The sequence below is a fragment of the Falco punctatus genome (genome assembly GCF_963210335.1).
Source record: "Falco punctatus genome assembly, chromosome: 8".
NCBI classification, from domain to species: Eukaryota; Metazoa; Chordata; class Aves; order Falconiformes; family Falconidae; genus Falco; species Falco punctatus.
In genome coordinates this window covers 32767947-32789095 of record NC_137588.1, presented here as the reverse complement: position 1 = coordinate 32789095, position 21149 = coordinate 32767947, and the positions used below count along the sequence as shown (strand labels likewise).

The window sequence follows — 21149 nt, the reverse complement described above, 5'->3', positions numbered from 1 at the left end:
TTCCTTCCACTTTTTCTTAAAATGTAAATACTATGCATTATTTGAGTATTTGTAATAAGTTGAGAATCAAACATTTTGAATGCCTGAGGGCACACCTTGGTACAAAAATAATCGCCTGATGGACAAGATATATGAGAGGAACAAAATGAGCAAAATCTGTCTAGCTGAGGACAGCTGCTCTATAGGACGCTTGTAAGGATGTTTATATTTGTTTCTGACTCTATAATGTGTTACAAATAATTCCGTTTGGAGTGAAAGAAGCTTATGTGGTCCAATCTGTTGTGTCCAGTTAGGATAGTTTTCATTCTTGGAAGAGTGTTAAACTTGAGGGAGTAGATGTGCCTGGTGCACTAAAAAATGCAAATATAGGCAGAAAGATGATGTTAATTTGCTTCTTTAAACGTGCTGTGATGTGACAATTGTGAGGGACTAGGTACCTTTCTAAAATGAAAGGTAGGGAGATGGAAGGGGGTATGGAGTAAAACTTCCTTAGCTCCAATGAAACTTGTTTAATAATAGGACTTCCATTGTAATGGTAAGAAAATATTTGTACCTACTGGACTTGTGAGGTTTTTTGGATTTTTAAATTATTATTTAAAGAAACTCTTACAACACTGCTGAGGTGCTTTAGGTGCTAAGCTGCAACCTAAAACTGAAGGCATCACAGTTGAGAGAGTACCTTGCACTGGGCTAGTTCCCCTTAACTGCAGGTTAAGTTTGCTTTGAATTATACGAGGCCTAGGCTAGCCTTAAATAGGTGTTTCTGAGAAGCAATACAATTTAAGAATTAAATGCTTTAAATGTGTATATGTTAGAATTAAACACTCAGATTAGTACACAAACACTGATTACATCAAGATATGCACAATCAACAGTTGGTGTAAATTGATTCCTTGAAAACGTAAAGGTTTGAGAATACATCTTAGGTCCCAGAGGCTGATATTGTATTTTTTGTCTGTTGTGCAATAATACGGTTTAAATGGTATGGCTCAACAACAGTGCTTTTGATACTTGAAAAGACATTATTGGTTATTTTTTCTTACTGTGAAATATTTGCACTGTCTGAACTTTCTGGTTAACTTTATAACTTAAAATTTTTTACTGGTGTTAATTTATTGTGCTCAGTATTTGATATGCTCATCTCCTCTCTTGTGTAACTGTGAAATTTGTCATATTTAATTGAATATTTTATCTTCTACACAGTTGTTTATCTTGAGGGCTTTTATTCTCTCTTCTTGAGAATTAACTGAAAGATCACTTAAAGTTGATGCTTACCTACTTCTGAATTGTATGTGCTAATTAAAGGATGAGGCTGTAGCGCATTGTACCTACAGGGAAGAATCGATCTGCCTGTCAGAGCTCTTGTGGTCAGATTCACCAGTACCTGCTGAGTAGCTGCATCAGTGAATCCAATGAAGTAAAACTATTACTGCCTTAATAATCTGAGGCTTCAGTTGTAATTTCTTCGACGTGCAGCCCTTCAGCTGGCTGTGTACTGCAGAACTGGACGTGACTTTGTGGAGTCAGGGGGGAAGGTACTTTAGCTGGCAAAATCCAACATGTTGCATCCCGTCAGTGCGTTAGCAGCTGTAGCTTTGTTGGAACTGCCAATAAATGTGTCAAGCTTAATTTGAAGTGAGAATGAATTGGTGATGGTCAAAAAGAGTATTTGAGTAAAACTGACTACCTCAGTTCTGTTTGAGTTAAGCTTCTAGCCTGCTGCGAACTTCCAATTCTTAAGATGAATTAAGTAAAAACATGTCTCAGGTTATTAAGAGCAAAATAAATACAGTAGGAACTATAAGCCATCTCTGAGTGTAGAACACAGCTTAAATTGTAGCTTAAACCAATCAGTTCTATAGCCTTAAGTGTAGTTTTCCCTATAGAAGTCAGTATTGGTATTTAAATACAGAGTTTGCAGGCAGCTACTTCAGGTGTCCTGACTATATTGTGGCAAGTCCACCCTGCTGGATCTCTTATATGTGAAACCTTTGAAATTTGAAAGCCCAAATAAGCCTTTCTGTTTTCACCAGGGTAGATGGAGCATACCTCAGGAACACGTTTTTCTAGTGTTTCAGACAACTACGAGGAGGAAGGATAGCTTGTGGCTGGAGCATGCAGCAAGTAAAATTACATTGAAAAGCAGGCAAGTCATTCCTCTTGAAGTGAGTTGAAGTCTTGGGAGACTGTCACGGCCATGGATATAGGTTAATTACCAAAAGATAATTTTGACCCCCCATTAGTTGACTGTCAGTCCAGTGCAGGTCATTTTGCTACTTCTCAGCAGAAAGAATTAGGATGACCGATGTCGCTTAAGAGCAGATGTATCCACAGTCCCTTACAAGGGTCAGTTGTTGTTAATCCTGTCTTGCAAATCTTTCTGCTTGAATGTATTTTGGTAGAGAGGGAGGCGTTTGTCCTTCCTTCCCCACATTTCCTCCGAGTGACTTTCAGCCAGCTGAGCAGGTCAGGGTCTTTCCCCTGCAAGATTTAACAACCAGCTTTTGCTTGGCTGGCTGAACACATGGGTGGCTGCTTGCATGTATAGCTCTTCAGGACTTGGGTCTATTTGTATACTAAATTACGAGATCATACACCACCAGACTTCCAAAGTGCAAATGTTGCCTTTTTAATGTGAAGCTTAGACCTTGGAGATAAAACACCTCTTTAAAGAGAACTGGCTGACCTTGAACTTGTGTTTCCTATTTTGGTACAGAATGTAAATATAGAACAAACTATTTTACGTAGACTTTGAGATATAAGGGCTACTTTTTGTTATTTATGGAGTAAAAATTTCCTTATCTGCTTAAAAAAAGGTATGTCATAAAGAAGAAAAAATTGTTCATCAATAAACTGTCTGTAGAAAATTGACCCTTCTTGTCCTTTTCTTTGAGAGCTGATAATTAGTAATTGCAAGAATGACAGCAATAAAGGACCACCATTACAACAGTCTTTTATTTGATGACAATTCTGATAAATGAAACTACATCAAGTCTGCATATTGATCACTTTGCTAAACTGTTACTTGATACACTTCGAAAGTAAAATGTTCTATGTAGTAATTAGCTGATAAATGACTTGCCAGAAGTTCTGCCTGCTGGTGAAATGAGGAGGTTCCTGAATTCTTTATCCCTTCCTCATGTATTTGATATATAAAACCAATGCAATATTTTAAGTCTTTTTCCCCTTGAAGCGGAAGATCACAATTCCCTGTTTTGTGGAAAGGATTTGGCCACCTGATTCCCATTTCAGTGGAAGGAATGTTGGTGTTGCCCTGCGGAGCCCTGAGCCGTTGGCTGTGACCGGACTGCAGGCTGGCGGAGGTGAGCTACCCTCGCTGCTGTCCTGCAGGCCTCAGTGATGCTGCAGCCGCTGCTGCTCATACCCAAGCTAGCATTGCTAGCTGAGATGGAGAGTTTTACAACATAATCACAATACATTCATATGTATCTGTTACTGTAATAAATGTGAAAGACATAACAATATTCCTTTAAAATGCAGAGGGGAGATGATTTTATAATCTAGCTTCTGTGCCGCACCCCCCCACCCACCCCCCCCCAAAGCAATATGTCAGCGAATACATAGAGATTGAAAAAAACCAACTTGCCTTCCTCTCTGCTATTTTGGAAAATCGGATAAAGCAAAGGAAAAAGTAGGTTACTCTTCCTTTTTGTTTGCCTTGTCTCAAAATAGGACTCTTTCAAAAGGGTATTAAAGCTTATAAAATGTGCCACTGTTCATTTCATAGATGGCTTTAACTCTGAAAAACATCAGGTATGTGAAGTCACCCAACTACAGCTATAACGTTTAAAAAGTTATGTTTCTAAAATTAATGCTATTGGTAGCAAAATAAAAAAAACTGGTATATGAACCAGTTTGTGTCTAAAATCCAGAAGTAGATAGATCTCTCATCTGGAGTATAAGATGCGTTGCTTAAGGTACAGCAAGATCAGGGCGTTAGTCTGCAGTCTGGAAGGATGTGAGGAGCTGCACTGGTGTCAGCCCAGGGGAGTTTCCCAGCGGAATTAAAATGCAGCCCAGTTTCAAATGCAATTTTACAGGATTTCTGTGCGTCTATAGCGGTCATTTTGATGCATGTATAAAAAGTCAAGTATCACAGAGGAGTTTTCACTGTTACCTGTTATATCCTTAAAACAGTAGCATTGCACAAGCATCTTCCTTGTTGGCTTCCAGTTCTCCCCTCTCAGCTAGTACCAATTAATGAGGATGTCTTGCTGAGAAATCTAACATAAATGTATTTGGTTATTCCAAACTTTTTTTCTGTATTTCAAGGAAATTTCATGAATTTCAAGTAAGTTTCATGAAGGTCAGACTACTACTGAGAATTCCTAGTGTCCTGAATTTGAAACAAACCAACCACCCCAAAAACCCCTTCTTTCTCCTTTCCCCCCTACACCTTAAACTGTTTTATTTATACATCTGAACATTCGTGTGTGTCTGAGTACGCGAACAATACCTATTTTTTCAGCGAGGCTTACACTGGGAAACAAAATCAAGGAAGGACCCCATGTCGCAAAACACAAAAGGTTATTTGTGTGTGAAGGGAATTATGGAAAGCCAGCATTTGCCTATGTGATTACATCTTATTGCTGTCATGTTTTTTCTACTATAATTTTTCTGTTTGGATGAGGTCTTCAATTTTTCTGTGTCTTGTGCTGTTTTGTAAGTAATATCATTAGGCAAAATGTTAAGGGTGATATGAGCTAGGTTGAGCATTTGTTATGGAAACTATGAGGGGAACTGTTTTCAATCAACAAGAAAGTAATTCTAGGGAAATATCTGCATTACTAACTCAAATCAAATACTCTTACATTTTACATTTGTTTCCTGTTCCTTAGGTACAACATTAAAATTAAAGGCAGATTTATAGGGTTTTTTTTCCCCTTAGAATGAGGATACTGAAATACATTCTTTGTTGCTTTTACAGCAAGTCTTGTTGCGCAACGTGTTTCTCTACTTTTTTGCCGTGGAGTGGACAGAAGTCCTGGGAAGATGAGAATGCAACCAGGTGAGGAGAGGGGATCTCTAAATGTGCTCCGGGTGGTTCTGTAAGCACGCGATGAAATCCTGGATTGACTGACCCTCATAGCAGATCTTGTAGATGGTTGTAAATAACGGAAACCTAAAAGAAGCGTACAGCAAGGAAAATAATCTGTAAAGTTTATACAAACATTTCTATTCCCTTTATAATCTGGGGGGGGGGGGATCTTTCTCTCTGTTTCTGTCACATTAAAAAAAAGTGAAAATGTTTTCTCTTTACAATGTAATTTTAACTTCGAGGTGCCTTTACTGGAAGGCTATATAGGGCAGTTCTTAGGGGTGATGGCTGAGAAAAGCTGTTTTGGAAACAAAATTCCTATTTAGTATTTTTTATTTACAAAAGATCTTGAATTGCATATCCTCTTCTTCCTCCTGTGTGCAAAATGCATGTATTATTTGCATTCGTTACTGATATCTAAAGGACTAAAAAGGATGAAAATGTCTAATTGTTTTCTTTTCCTGGCTTAAAAGATTCTCTCTCTTTTACAAGCTTAGTCATTATGTGGTAAAAAATGAGTCCACTCAAAGACTTGGAGCTGAGCGTGTAACTAAGTGCAATTATAGGATACTTATTACATCAAGTTTTGATTTAAAGTTCATGTCCTGTTGAGTTTAGCTTTTCTTTTCTCTCTCATTTTTGAAAAATAATGCTACTCAACTCTTCTGTATCTGTTATAATTCTAACAGTCGGGGGTTTTTTAGTACTCATTTAGCGGTGTTTGACCTCTCACTACTGCTGATATATGAGAGGGAATGGGGTGGAGGGAAGTTTAGCTCTTCTGTTGTGTAAGCTGAGACAAAAGGTTTCAAATTATAAATAATCTTACATCGTCCCAAACAATTAGAAGTACTTTTTATCTCTGCATTATTGTGGCACTAAAGCATCGTTATCAGTGCATATTACCTAATTAATGCATATAAAATTTTTTTGATGAGGAGTATGCTCCCATATTTTATACTGACATAACCTAGTTAATGTTTGCACTGAGCAGTATTGCTGCAAGCTGTAACGGTGATACACTGAGAACAAGAAACCCCTTGACTCACAGACTGTGTTTGCAAGCTGACTCTGTATGGCCTTTAATCTTGTTTAGGGGGACAGGGATGTCTGGGTAGTTCCTTCAGAGTATTATTTCTTTTGTTTCCTGTATGTCTGTGGCTTGTTTCTTCTAATACCATTTAGCCTTCATTCCATTCTACTGACCATGGCAGTGAGGAGTCAAGCTAGGCTGAGCTCTAACGGTGGCCCAAGATGTAGAAAGCAGTTATTGCAGAAAAGAACAACATAATTAAACACAAGTTAAGGAGGTTAAGAACTCATCATACTTTGTTGTTTTTTTAAATCAAAGTACTTACTTATCAAGCATATTTTTCTGTTTCAGAATCTTGTAGACTTCAGCTGAGGTCTGAGGACCTTGCAGCTTTTGTCCATTCAGCATCTCATTTTCCAGCTCCTCAATGGACTAGAAGAGAGGAGACTTGATTATTTGGATCAGAGGGGATACTGCTGTGATACCAGCAGTTATCAAGAAGGTAAACAGCTAATGATAACTTTGTAAAATACAGTAGGACTTCTTCATATGTTAGTGTAAAATATTTCAAAATCCTTACCTTTCCTGTGCGAGCAAAGGCTTCTGCTACTTTTCTGTTGCGTCCCCCATAGCAGGTAGTGATTAGATCAGCGACACCACAGCTTTCCAGAAAAGTGGCTATTGATACCGGTCCCCTGCAGAACATCTTGGCAAAGGCCACCATTTCCATAAGGCCCAAGCGTATGACTGCTGCCTTTGTATTATCGCCGAAATCCAGTCCGTCGCAAAAGCCAGCTCCCACTGCTACGATGTTCTGAAAATGGTTTAGTGCAAAATATAGAGGAAAAAAGGAGACAGTCAGGCAAGACGTGCAATTCATCAGCATGCACTGAGCTTTAAGAAAACCCGACAGATCTGTCTTCGCCAGAACAAGATGCAATTTCCAGTGGCCATAGGTTTATCTTATGAAGAAGGTGTTACTAGTTACTGTTGAACAAAAGTATCTGGGCTTCTAGATTTTTATACCCTGTCCACTGTTATTCCTATGGGCAAAAAATCTAAGCAGCTTGTTTAATGTAGCTGTATTGCAATCACGTAGTACCTATGCAAATGATGTTCTGGTTTTCTGCTAGTTCCAAGTTGGGACTTGCTGACCTTTCTGTTTTAACTATTTAAAATATCCCACATGGAGTCATGCCTTTCTAGGTTTTCTCTGTGTGTCTCTAATTGAGACAGGCATGGGTTCTATGTGCAGATGCTGCAGTACATCAAATTCTGGTTTTGCCTGCAAAAACAGTCAGTAAATTGCCTTTTCCCACAGTTTTAAACAAATCTTTTGGGATCCTAAACATCTTAATTACTCCTCACCATTGTCCTGCACACCTTCCTTCCCAACTCCTGATTCCCAGCCCCTAAATAAGTCCCCAAATAAGTGTTCACTGTATATGAGTAATATGTCACCTAGTACTGCTGTTGAAATGTTTGCTCAAGACACGCACACGCCCAGCTGCACATTTTTCTTTTTTTTTTTTAAGCAAAGGCAATGCCAAAGCAATGATTTCAAGAGCAGCAAAGATTTCCCACAAAGCAGAAACAACCTCTCTGCTCTATTTCTTCCCCCAGTTCCAGTCTATGGGCAAAAGCAAAATCTGGGGATATTTGGTTTTGTATGAAAACAAACTTTCTGTGTGTAAGGTTAAACAGGACCAATTCTTTCCTTGCCAGTAATCCCCCCTCCTCCAAAGAAAGGTGCATTATTGAGGTACAAATAATCAAACCTATAAAAAAGTACAAAGGATCACAAGCTAGAGTCACTTTAAGCACTTTTAAAAGCAAACTCCGAATCTCACTCAAGTGCTTCCTCATTGGAAACTTGGTGGGTTTTTGTATCATTTCTGATCCAGCCTGGGATCTCCACATGGGCATGGCTGAATGCCACACAGGCGTGCTGCCAACACAGAGCATTGCTTCTATTGCAAACTTACTAGCAGGCTACTCAAACTAAGTTGAACTACTTGAAATAAGTTATTAGTGGGAGCTACTATATGTAGTAAGAGTCTTTGTTCTATGTGCTTACAACAGGCAGACAAGAAAATACAGTGGACTAAATTATGCCCTCAGAAGATAAAAATACAATTATTTTGAAATGTTTTGCCAGCAGTTATACTTTTAAGTAAATTTCCCTTTTTTTACAGGTTGGAAAACTGGCACTTGAACTACACATCTTGTCTGTGCTCACTCAATCACCCAGTGGCAGGACTCAGACCCTGTGGCTTACAGAAGACTCAGGTGAGGGTAGAATTTGGCCCTAATGAAAATGTTTTGTTTTGAAATCACTCACTTTTAAGGCTCCACAGATCTCCACTGTATCAGAGTCAAGCACCACGGTAATCCTGAAATTGGGGGTCTGCATTAATTCTTTAAAGATTTCCCCTTGTTTTTCATTTTTGCACCCTGTGGGAAAGGATGAAAATTAGAGTTTTTGCAGAGTTTCAGAGTACACACAGTTAACTGAAACCTGAAATGAGGTCCTAGGGACCACTTTAGGTTTTGTTGTCCCAGAAACTGGGTGTTGCTAAACAAGAGATTCATGTGACAGCAGTTGCTGCTGCTGGAAGCCAGTGTTAAATGTATACAAGTCCCAGGGTATTGACCAAGCATCCCTTAATAACACTTTAAAGGGCTTAAAACTAGACAGCCTCTAATGCAGCTTTCTGCCTGAGAAAGCTTGTATAACCACAAACGGTAATGTTTACAAATCACTTTGTACAGCACAACGGTGTAATTGCTGCTTTGAAAATGTAAACTGGTGTAATTGCTAAATATTATTATGGGGCGCAAACGATTAATGCCCAATTAATTCCCAATTATAGGGAGATCCACAGATGACTAAGTTGAATGTTGGCACTGCTGGAACAGGTTTGTTACCAGTTCTACAGAAGTCATGCATCACGTTGCTACAGTGCTCGCCCTAGGTACCAAGAGCAAGGGTAGAGAGAGCCCTCGCTGGCAAAGGGGCTGGGGTCTGCTTTTGTCCGAAGAGCCCATGGCCAGCTGGGCAAAGACTTTTGACTGGAGTTTCACTTCACTTTTATACGAGGCAGCTTGGTTTCCTTCAGAGAGAGAGCACAGCAGGGAGTTTTATTACCCTGAGGCACTGCACTCTGCTAGCTGTGGGGTTTCTGCCCCATCTCATGAGAACCTTCGGGTCTGCTTCTTGTTCTTCGCAATAATTGATGTTGGGTGCTACCTGGTCTCCTTGAGGTGGCTGTTTCTGGGCTCTGTGGCTTTCCATGAGGACACAAACAAGGGGCAAAGCTCTTCACACAGTCATCTTCACAGCATGGCTTCAGACTGGGCCAGCAGAAGTTAAATTCCCCCCAAGAAAATGAATATTGCTCAACTCTCCTTATCATATCCAGTCCTATCTGTACCTAGCTGCTCTGCCAGAAACAAATGCCCAGCTGGTACAGTTTTCACTATTACTGTAACATTTGCAAGACAAAGGAACAGTATTGCAGCAACAATTTTGGGTTTGGTTTTTTTTTGAGGGGGGTGGTGTTGGGTGTTTTTTGGGTTTTTTTGCCTTCCCTAGCTATGGAAGGATCTAACTTTAATTTTGACTAACTTCAAAAATCAATGGGTTTTAAAAACTACTGGATGAACTTTCCAAATCAGGTCAAACCCAGTTCTGGGAGGATCTGAAGCTATGCCTTGGCAAGCAGCCTGAATGCAAGGGAGGAACAGAATGTTACTGGGTTTGGTTGTTGGTTTTTTTTGTTTTGGTCTTTTGGGTTTTTTTCAAGCAAAGATATTTGAAGATGGAGAAATACACCTCGGAAAGTGTGAGTGCATACCAGCTTCTCATTACACTTCTTTATCTAGACTGCATAGTGTGTCAACTGCCAGTGTGTTCAGCGTTGAGCTGTACAGGCATAAAAGCTGGCTCTTGCCAGCTCCTACAGAAACAGGATTAAGGTGTGATTTTTTTAATGGATTAAATTAGCTCTCAGCACTGAAACCTGCTGTCAATTTGGATCCGGTCCTGCCAGCACCAAGCTCCCTGGAAATAATGCTGCCTCCCTGAACAAGCTCAGTGGGCACTGCACCACTCGGGAACTGACTGGGACCTGTTGCACCCCCCTGCTCCCTTCAGAGAGGTTATCCTGTTGCCCAGCCACAGGTGACATTAAACGCCAGCTAGCGGCTCTAATTTGCAATAGTTACCAATGGTGGTTTCACAGAACTTCTCATCAGCCACTTCTTTGGCTATGTTGGCCCCCATAAGCACACTGATTTCTATTTTCAGTTTCTCCCGGATGAGGTCAGATATGAGCTTCAGGCCATCGGGACCCTCATCGATCCCCTGAAGAAAAGACAATAGTCAAAGCCAAGTTATTAGAGTAGGAAAATGACAGCAGTAGAGCACCGGTAAAGCAGGTGGTGTCCTATTGCCTGCAGCTCTCTGGTATTAATTGGAAGGATCTGGGTCTTGTATTAATAGCTAATGTTAGTGAATATAAATGCTATGGGGTTGTACTTCAGTAACTGCAAATTCAAGGCAAGTTCAGGGAGAAGGTAGCGACAGTTGAGGTAACCCTGCAAGAGGCCTCACACCCACTGCTGCTGTCCTGAGGTTTTCTTTGATGCTGTATTTTTCCTGTGTGTTAAATTCCTGCAGTACAGGACCAGACTTTTAAATTAAGCCTATAAGCCGTGGCTTTTTTGCAAGATCTAAGTATTAAACTGAGTACTTCATTGGTATTAAGAAGTATATTGAATTGTCTTTGGGGTTTTTTTAAGCTAAAGAAAGAAGTAATTTTTCAGGTATTTCCTTCTTCTCCCACCCTCCTCTCCTCTGTGTACTGCTGCTTGTGAGATAAATTGTATAAGGAAAAGGGGGCGGAGAAGGGAAGAGCTGGTATTGCAGTCTAAGAACTCAAATTACGTTTCTTTACTACAATTTTAAATTGGGTATTTCCTTTAATGCAATTGAAAGAAGAAGCAGTAGACTATATTCTTATGCTTTGCCTCTGGCTTTTAGTTTGAGATTCTCTTAATTTATTTTAAGATTATGATAATCTGGTACCTCTAAGATGAAAAAGAGATTCCTCAGTTCATGCCACATTGAAATTGCTTCAGTTCTGCAAAATGATTAGTGTTATTGTGCCATTTTAATTGCCAAGAACGGGTTTTGTGTGTACTTGGAAGAGGGACTTCCAAGACCCATTCTTCTTTACAGTTAAGAGTTAATTGAGGTTGTAGTCTGGTGAGTATTTTTTCTGGCAGCAGCGCCGGTTTATGCAGCCCTTCCTCTGCCCATTTTCACCTCCAAGCTGGTCCAAGTGGGAACTGATCCAGGCTAAAGATGGCTGGCAAAGACATACTCCAGCTGGGTTGCCCCATCCCTTCGGTGGCCACGTGAGCAGCAGAAGGACTGGCAGAGGCTGGGTAAGTTTTTAACTCTCACACAAAGAAATGCTCGTGTTTATCCAGAGTGTATGGCTGAGGGCTGGAGCTCCTACCCTTAAACTGAAGCTATTTATTTACTCCGTACAGACTGAGTCTGTATGGAGTCCTGTGGAAATGACAACTTACCTTGATCAGGGAAATCCCAAATGTCCCGGGTTTTATCTGGCCTGCAATCTGCTCGCAGATTCGTCCAATGAATTGATGTGGCAGAACAAACACTAGAACATCTGCCCCATTTGTTGCTTCAGCCACGTCTGGTACAGCCACCTGGGATAAGAGTGACAACCAACATGAGCCCCAGGTAGGAATCCTTGCAAGATACCAGCATGGTGAAGCCATAGCAGACATGTTGCAAATGGCCTTAATTTTAACTGGCGCTGTGGTGTAGCTGCTAGTTCTTCAGGCAAGCAGCTACAGATTTCTTCTGAAATGTCCAAAGCAGCCTGTTTTAGGTATGGATTTCTAACAATTTTTTTCATAATTTATCCCAGCCCTATGTGGATAACCTGGGGAAGATGATATACTTCCTAAACTTGCAGCATCCTGGGAAGCCCCTTTGCTGGTTCAGCTTCTTAAGGTGGTTCCTGAAGATACTGAGCAACCCCATACAGTTCTGGAATGAGTGGTAGCACTGGGGGAGCACAGGAGCAAACCAGGGTGGTGAGACAGCATCTTCTGGCAGTCTTTAGTTTCCATAGGTCACTAGCAGAGAATTCCTCAGGAATCAACTATATCAAAAGGCAGAGAATATAATCATCTTTGGGGGGTATGTGTCTTTGTTTTAAATATATAGTAACTTGACCAATAGTTACAAAAACTATAAAACATGCTTAATAAGTAGCAAGCTGTATCTTCCTCCAAATGCTAACATTACTCAGAACAATTCAAGCCATGCTACAGAGGCAATGGCAGGTGAATTTGAGCCTGCTATCACCAGCAGTTTACAATCGGAGAAAATACTGCCCTTGGACGCAGCCTTGGAGCATACAGCCTTTGAGCAAGCGGGATTCCCAGCAGGAGAACCAGAAGTGCTGCCAGCAAGGCTGCTTCTCCAGGAAAACAGCAAAGCAGCAGAGGCTGGCAGTGCTGTACAGACAGTGCTCCTGTCTCTCCAAAATCCTGCAGAGCAATGCAAGGGAAAAATTAGGTAGGTGGTTTTTTTCTTCTCGGTCGGAGATGAAGGTGTGGGGGTCCCCCCAAGCTTTACCGCAACCAGCCGATTTCTGCTGGTAAAGCCTCAGACTTTGCTATAGACAAGATGAAGCTGATATCGGGTGATGATGCCAAGCCTGTTGATCTGCTAGAGGGTTGTAAAAATAACAGTGACAAGTCAGTTGTAACCCAGGAGAACTGTGGGCCAAGTTCAAACCACAGACTGCAAATATACAATCGCAGCACTACATAAAACCATTCTCCAAGCAAGGAGACCCACCACATGCAGCACCTTAACTGCCTTTTACAACTGAAGCTGTTCTGGAGTTGCGGTGCTACTTTCTTTGACTCACAAAACGGTGGCATTTGCCAAAACCTTTAACAGCCAAAACCCCTCACCTTGCTTGCTTCGGTAGCAGTAAATTAGGCAAGATGGTTAATTTAAGTCGAGGGGCATAACTTGGTATTTTAAATGTTCATGAAAATTAAATACCTTATATTTTTGTGGAATTTACAGCACTATTAATTACAGCAGTGTGTTGCTATCCTGAAATCACCCTTGAGTCAACAGCTCATTATTCATCTCCTTGTAAACCGCAGCTGTTAGCTGTGCTGTTGATTTCTTTTTTTAGAAGAAGTGAGAGCAGTAGCTTTCCCTTTTTTTCCAGAAGATGCTGTGGGTTTGACGTATCTCCGTTCTGAGTAGACAGATCTCTGCCTGCCCTTTCTAGAGTTGTGCTGCTTTCCTGCTGGAGAGGAGGATGGTGCATTACCAGCACCCAGCACAGTCAGCTGGGTGTTTGAAGTTGCGTGTGACATACTAGACAAGCAGAAGTCACAGAAGTGAACTATATTCCAGTGAGTTATATGTCTATATTGGAGTAAGTTAGGTGGAAAACAAGACTGAAGCAGTGAATTCCTAGTTTTACCTTTGCCAGACATTGCCTCCCTTATAAAAAACATTTCAGTGTTTCCCCCCTGCCAACTTACCACATTTTTGGGTATCTTGTATCCAGGTAGGTATTTAACATTTTCATGTTCCTGGTTGATTATTTCTGAGAGTTTTCTTCCATTGATGATCTCTTCAAATACCCACATCTTGACAGTAGGATCGAATCTGTTGGACTTCTGGACATTTTTGCCGATGATTCTCGCTATGGCTGATCCCCTTTAAAGAGAAAAAAATTGAAATAACTAATAGGGAACAAGGAGTTTTATTGTGACTGGGAATACAAATTACTTTAAACACAGTAACTCATGAAAGGCCTGTGTTCTCAAGCTGTTCAGATGCTTGCTATACTTATCAGAAAGCTTTATCCACTACCCTCCATCAAAACCCCCTCAGTTTAAAAACACAGCAGAACCAGAGAAAACATAATTGTAACAAGGGTTCTGAAGTCCTACAGAGTGGGAATGTGATTTATCATCGACAGTACTAAAAATACAGTATCTGGGATTAAAATCTGTCTTTCTCCTCGGGTAGTTCTTTTATTCTGAAGACCAACAAAGGTAAAATAATGTAAAGCAGTGCTGAATAATCTTGCTGTGACAGTCTTTATGCATCTCATCTAAAACAGATGCATCCCTCTTTCCTACCAATAACCAAACAGTTGCAATAAGGATTTTATGTAAGAGCTAAATCCTCAGAAATTGTTCCTTTCTTAAGAAAAAAACAAAACGCCAAACCAAACTTCAACCTGATGGTTTCTCTACATTTATTGTTCTAATTAGTACTGTAACAGGATCCGTAGTAGCTGCAGCCTGAGGATATTTTAACCATCCAGTTTACTTTTCTTCAGTCATACTGAGCATTTTTTGATCTCAGTTCAGACAATTTTATTTCCCCATTGCCACTGCAGCTTTGCAAACATTCACTTATTTTCTTGGCAAGAGAGAATTAAAAATCCAGCAGAAAATATTGGCATTGTTGGTTAATGCTCTTTAAATTATAAGAGGAAGAGTAGTGATTATTTTTATTCCTCTCTTCCCTCTTTCCCTGTTAATGCTACTTTAATCTTTCAAGTACTGGCCATTTTACTATCACAACTGAAAGAGCAGCTCCAGTCCTCTTGTCCTCTGACCCGCTTGTGAGGAGCATGAACATGATTTAGCTGTGCTGTTTTCTGGAACTGATAAAATTCCCAAGTATATCCGAGACGAAGTCCGGGTAGGTCTCTGCTGTCACTGGCTCAAAGGGAAACCATGTTGTAACTGACTGTCCTTGGCTTAACCATATTTTTGATGTAACAAGTTTGAACAAGGCTGAATTGCTCAATAAGTAATAAAAGAATAAGGGCTTTACCTTAATCCTTAACGATAAAGAAATCCTACTGAGATCAGGTTTCACTTTGCCCAGTGTCGACTGTATGCTATATCCTAAGCTGACATAATGCTTTTTTTGGCTTTTGGGGATTTTTTGTTTGGTTGGTTGCTGTGTGTGTTTGGTTTTTTTTTTTTTTGGGGGGGGGGAAGATTAGTTGTTTGTTTTGGGGTGGGTTTTTTTTTTTGTTGTTTGGGTTTTTTTAGTGGTGGTTGTTTTTTGGGGGTTTTGTTGGGTTTTTTTAAAGGATGATTGGTTTTGGCCCATTAAAATATTTAGGGAAATGTTTTAAGGGTGAACCTTTACTGTAAGAGTTCTGCCTTTTTGAAGGAAAGCATGCAGTCATATTGTACGTTTATATTGTCATATTGTTTATAAAATTACTTATATTCTGGTTTTCTTTCCCTGCTATCAACAGAGAGCACAATCAAGGCTTGAGCTGAGGATGAATTCTGGTTCTGCATGAGATGTATGTATTAATAAGAAAAGGGGTTTTTGGGTTGGGATTTTTTTCAGATAAACTTGAGGTCTAGATTCATTGTCCTGGTTGTGCTGGAGTCTCCACAACCTGGACAACAAACTTAGACCTTAAGACAATCCATAAAAATAACTTTTCTAGTTATGTACCAAGTTCATACAACTTTCTGTTGAAAGATGCAGACTCCAGCTCTAACTTCTGAAATCCTGATTAGAACTTGCAACTCTCAGTAGATTAATCTGATCTTCTAGCAGAACTGTTATTACCATAGCACTTGGACACTGTCACCCAAGTATTTTCCTATTGATAAGATATCGGTGAAGGTATCTCAGGCATAAAGGTGGCTCCATAAATGATAGTATTTTCCTTCGGTTTCTATTTAGATGAAGATTTGGGGGAGAAACAGTTTAACGTTTAAAAGGCATTGAGTAGTCAGGGAAAATACCTCGCCACAAACCCATTAAACAGTTCAAAGCCTGATGCTTTGTTTTACTTGGTCCATTTAAAATTCAACCACCGCTTATCAGCCTGGGGAAGAACAATTGCTTTGTCTGTGAGGACAGTGTTTGGTAGACTATGCAGGCTTGGCAGAAGGTGGCTGCTCATTCAAACAAAACCAAGTATGCTCATATATGAAGACCTTGCCATGGTTTTATTTTCTCTAAAACTCAGTTTAGAGAAGATTAATAGAAGGCAGAGAACTCCACTTACATAATTTTAAAAAGTGAAAACTGCCAGTCAGGGGTTTTTTCCCCCCAATTATGTTAATTCCTGTTGGAAGTGATTTAAATATTGCTAAGAAAAAGAAAGCTTTTATCTGGAGGCTTCCTATCAGTATAATGAGAAAGCTTTGATGTGGAATATCTCAAATAAGACCCATTATTTCCACATGTGATTATAAAAGTGTTTGTGGCATACATCAGATCTGGTGAAAAATAGAGCTTAGGGGACCCCATGAAGCAGCTAGTTCCTTCCCTATACAAAGGACAGTCAAATATATTTATGCTGTTCCTAATAGTTTTTCCAGAGCGGTCTTAAAGACCTCAGCATTTGCATGTCTCTTCCCTTGCCCAGCCAGCCCGTCCCAGGACTTTGTTATCCTTAGTATTAGAAAGATCATCCTCATGTTTAACCTAAGTCTTTCTTATCGCGGTTTAAGCCCATTTCTATTCTAGAAGGGTGGAATATTGGTTTTCTCCTTTAGATGCTTGAAGATGATTATGTCTTCCTCCAGTGTCTGTCTTAGCCAATTTTTTTAAATTATAGTATTGCTCAGGTTGGGACAGTGAGGGATCTCCAAAGTGGGAACAACAGTGTGTTCATATGGGTTACTCAGGACTTTATTCAGTCAAGTCTTGAAAACTCTCTAAGGACCACCTCCTCTCTGGGCAACCTGTCCCAATGCTTTATTATTCCATATATTCTATTCTATTATTGTATATGTAGGTGGGGTTTTTTTCTCTTCTCTCTTTATACAGAGAGTCAGAAGCTCTCCTGGTTCAATTTATGTCCATTGGCTCTTGTTTTCCTTCTGTGTACCTCTGTAAAAAGCCTGGCCATCTGTTCATGTGGGAGACAGGAACCCTAGTTCAAGCTGGATCTTTGCTGAGGACTCCACAGTCCAAATGAATCTTAGAAGACTGGGAGAGCTTGTGGGTTCTGAAGGGCCAGGAAGTGAATTAAGCCTCTGTTTTTAAAAACAGGTAACTGAACCGTGATCAGCGTAAACACAAACCCTCCTGCACCTGGCTGGCAACCGCAAAATGCAGTGCAGCGCTTATTTCACTTAACCACATCGCTCCTGAGTCTCCTGGCAGTGTTGAGTTAGTAAGTCCCTGTGACCTGCTGAACTTCTGCAGCTGGCATCAGATATTGCAACATGCTGCGTCATGTGTCAACCACGTTTCCGAGCTGCAGGAAACACTCAAAAGCAGCAATCTGAACTGTCACCCAAATATCCAGGAGGAACATAAGAAAAAATGTTTGCCAAAGATAAATATTGCATTTCTATGTTGTGCTAAGGCAACCTGTTTTGCTACAGCAGCTATGAATAGATATGATTTAAATATCAGAGCACAATGCTTATCTCCTCCCCAAGGATTTTACAGTCTATGTGTATAGTAGGAAGCAAGAGCTGGGCCCAGACAGACAGGCAGTATGAGTAAGCAGGTAGTATTGAATGAGCTGGGGTCTCTATCTCTGTGGTGTAACCCTTTCCAGGTTTGTCGGTACAAGTGAAAAAAGAACTTTCTTGAGTACAGATCTGAAGACAGACAACTACATGGCTTTGGAGGATGTGTTATGGCAAGGAGACAGCCTGGGAAAGGCAGGAGGTGCTTGCCTCAGAACGCAGCCGAAGAACGATGAAGGCTGTCGCTGAGGGCTGACCAAGTTAAAAGCATGTGTGGCCATGGCTGCTGAGGGGCTTGGAAGCGACAGCAAGCTGCCCGTGCAGGCTTGGCCGCCTGTGGTTAAGGTGGGGGAGAAGAGGGCAGCAGGGGAAGGATGCAAATGCTGCAATGACATGGTCAAAAGTGGCAGCTGGGGAAATGCTGGTGCAGAACTGATGGGGCAGGACTCTGTCCATCAGCGCCAGAGACAGCCAGGTGCGTGATGACGAGTTCCTGAAGAACAGCTGTGCAGTTACCTGTGAAAGGTGGTATTTGGGAGGTGTCATGCACAAAAAGCCTGTGATCCGGAAAGAGCATGCATGTGGGGGCTTGGAAAACACTGGACTGGTTTTGCAAGGCAGGAAGGCAAAGAGCCATGCTTTAACTGTGCTATGTTCTCAGCAGCTCACAAGCAACCACTCCCTCATCTATTGATTTTATTTTTTTGGCATTTGCTTCCACTTTGCTATCAGATATTTCAAAAATCTTAAGGAACTTGCTTTCCTTGTACAAAAACAGTCCACAAAGCTACCTGAAGGCTGGGTTTGCGGATCTCAAGCACGTGCATGTGCATGTTGGTCTATTTGTTTGTGCTCAGCTTACGTAAACCGTAAGAAAACTAAGATGCAAATTGCAGTGGGATCGGGTTTACTGACTTCAGTGGGGTCTGTCAGACCCAAGGAGCTCTGGAGAGCCTTGCTTTTGTCCAGGCTAGGAAGGACTGAGCAGTAGCAAACATAGCCTTATGAATGGGGCTAAACGGGGGAGCCGAGGGCAGCGCTAGTACACGGCAGTGTCTGCGCCAAGATGCGAAGCGCTGTTGCCGAGGAGGAGGGAGGTGAAGGGTGCTGCTCAGCTCTGGCTGCGAATGCAGCCTGTACCCCCGTTCCTTCCAAGGAATGCGAACAGCATCACCGCTCGCCGCGCACTGAAGGCTGGAACCGGGGCCCTGCCGCGGGCACACCCGGCCGCGGCGGGGTCCCGCTGCCTGTCCCCGGGCTGCCCCGGCTTCCCCCGCCTCGGCGCGGCAGGAGGCTCCTGCCCGTCCCCGGCGCTCGGGCCGGGGCACCCGCGGGGGCGGCGGTCCCTGCCCCGCAGCCTGCCGGGCGGAGGCCGGGCACGGTGGCGCCGCGGCCGCGGTTGCAGGACCACGGAGCTCCGCCGCCCTCGGCGCCCCCCGCCCCGCACCTGTTGCGAAGCCCCCGGCGGCGGCGGGGCGCCTCTGGTGTGCCGCCCCGGGAGAGGCGGGGGGGGGGGGGGGTGTGGTGTGTGTGGAGAAAACGAGGAAGGAACGGGAAAAGGGGAGAAAAAAAGGAGGAGTGGGAAAGGGGGGGACGGGGGATGCCCCCCAGCGCTGCGGCACTCACCAGTTCCCCGAGCCGACGATGCAGACGCGGAGCGGCGACATGCTGCGGGCTGCCCCCCGCCCGGCGCTGCTGCCCGCGGCTCGGCCCGGCCCGGCCCGGCTGCCAGCACCGCCCCCACCGGCCCGGCCCCCGGCGCCTGCGGAGGGACGGGCGTCAGCGGGCGGTGGCACCGGGGGCAGTGCCGGTACCCACACACCCACACACACGCACCGGGAGCAGTGCCGGTACCCACACACACACCCCGGGGGCAGTGCCGGTACCCACACACACACACCCCGGGGGCAGTGCCGGTACTCACACACACACACCCCGGGGGCAGTGCCGGTACGCACACACACACACCCCGGGGGCAGTGCCGGTACTCACACACACACACCCCGGGGGCAGTGCCGGTACGCACACACACACACCCCGGGGGCAGTGCCGATACCCACACACACAGCCCGGGGCAGTGCCGGTACCACCCCCGCGGCCACGGGGGCTCTTCTGCCTGGGCCGGTGCCGCGGGGATTCAGTGCCCTGGAAGGGGAGCGGGGAAACGGTGATGCTCTGAAATTGACGGGGGTGAGGACCTGCGTGGGGAACGGGGGACAGCCCGGCACTGCTCGGCATGCGGGACCTTCCTCCCATCAGCCGCCCGAGGGTTTCTGCAGGGTGGGTGAGGTGCCGGAGTTTGGGAGGGATAGAAGCTGGGCTGTCAGGGGCAGTGGGAAACATCTCGAGGTCCCACCTGTCCTGCCAGGCATACAGATGATGGCTGATGTTCTGCCGATAGATGAGGGGCATACCAGGGAAAGGCTATGGGTGCGTTCACAGAGCCAAATTCAGCTGATACAGCATGGACTATGTCACAGTTCTTAATATGGGATGTTAACTAAAGGCTCTCTGCAAGGAAGGGTGAAACGGTGTTGTTCTTCTTCCCCTATATGGTCTAATCATGCATAACGCCCCACAAATTGCCACATTTTACCTGTTGGCCCTCCGCTACACCCTGTCTCCTCTTTAAAGCAGCCTTCTCTATCATTTTTGAGCCAAAAAGCTGCATTTGCTTCCTTGCTCACACTTGCACTCCTGCTTCCCCTCATCCCACCATGCCCAGGCTCCTTCCCTGCTGGGTGGCTGTAGGCTCAGCAGTGACCACATCTGCTGCCCTCGCACCGCAGCTTGGCTCAGCGGGTTTCTGGCACCACGAGGCAAGGATGCCTGACCCTGTGATTCATAGAGCCAGGCTGGCTGCCAGCCTTTCAGAAGCCCATGGGTGTTTCTGGAGGAGCACATATGTTCAGCTTGCCTGCTGTCAGCTTCATCGGCCTGGCTGTTTGGTATGTCCTGATGGTGGTGAGAGTGTTTGGGGACATAACAAACTAGAGCAAAAGCCTGCAAAATAATATCTCAAGAAAATTACCAGGACAGGCTGCTGAAAAGGAAGGTGTAGCTGGGACCCTGGGCACATGTGAAGCCTGATGGGGAGCTCTGCAAGAAGAGGCAATACCCGCACGCAGTTTGAGCACAGCCGAGGCACAAGAGCCTTTCTCCGGTTCCAGGTGCATTTCTTCCAGTGGCCTCCATGATTTGCTCTTTCCCTGTGTGTCTTAGCTCTCTTCTCTTTTTAACTTACTCACTCCCCTGCATAAAGATCTTCTGTGGAGGGCACATAAACCCATCATCCAGAGGCCACCAAACAGTTCCCCTTCGTAATTAAGAGCTTCCACATTTAGATTAAACCATTACAGTCTTATGTACTATATAGACTAGGGACATCTTCTGTTGCATGCATTAGTTGCAGAAGCCAGTGCTTCAGTGTGTCCTCCCCTTGGGGCCTGGGGACAGAAGAGCTTGCAACAAGCAGAGAAGTCTCAGGGGCTGCGGCAGGTGACA

General features: G+C 43.3%; 1 protein-coding gene and 1 long non-coding RNA gene across 2 annotated transcripts; one reads left to right on the top strand and one right to left on the bottom strand.

Annotated features, from left to right (window-relative positions):
* Nucleotides 1-2936: 2936 nt before the first annotated feature.
* On the bottom strand, nt 2937-19485 carry LOC308068151 (glycerol-3-phosphate dehydrogenase 1-like protein). Its single transcript, XM_080398240.1, has 8 exons — nt 19272-19485; nt 13707-13884; nt 11691-11831; nt 10320-10458; nt 8434-8546; nt 6673-6906; nt 6418-6524; nt 2937-5143 (listed from the first exon to the last, which is right to left on the bottom strand). The coding sequence occupies exons 1-8, from the start codon at nt 19310-19312 to the stop codon at nt 5047-5049; spliced, it is 1050 nt and encodes a 349-aa protein (XP_080254366.1). The 5' UTR covers nt 19313-19485; the 3' UTR covers nt 2937-5046.
* Nucleotides 10468-19252, top strand: LOC308068159. The gene is made up of 3 exons (XR_013929875.1): nt 10468-11543; nt 12454-13574; nt 15455-19252. It is a non-coding gene; the product is annotated as an uncharacterized lncRNA (long non-coding RNA).
* Nucleotides 19486-21149: the final 1664 nt, after the last annotated feature.

What these genes read in the sequence shown, in the direction of transcription:
- LOC308068151 (XM_080398240.1), bottom strand. Translation starts at nt 19,312, where the DNA reads ATGTCGCCGCTCCGCGTCTGCATCGTCGGCTCGGGGAACTG. An exon ending in TTGGGATTTCCCTGATCAAG is followed by an intron (nt 10,459 to 11,690) that starts GTAAGTTGTCAT and finishes TCTTTTCTTCAG; the next exon opens with GGGATCGATGAGGGTCCCGA. An exon ending in CAGAAAAATATGCTTGATAA is followed by an intron (nt 5,144 to 6,417) that starts GTAAGTACTTTG and finishes CGCTTCTTTTAG; the next exon opens with GTTTCCGTTATTTACAACCA.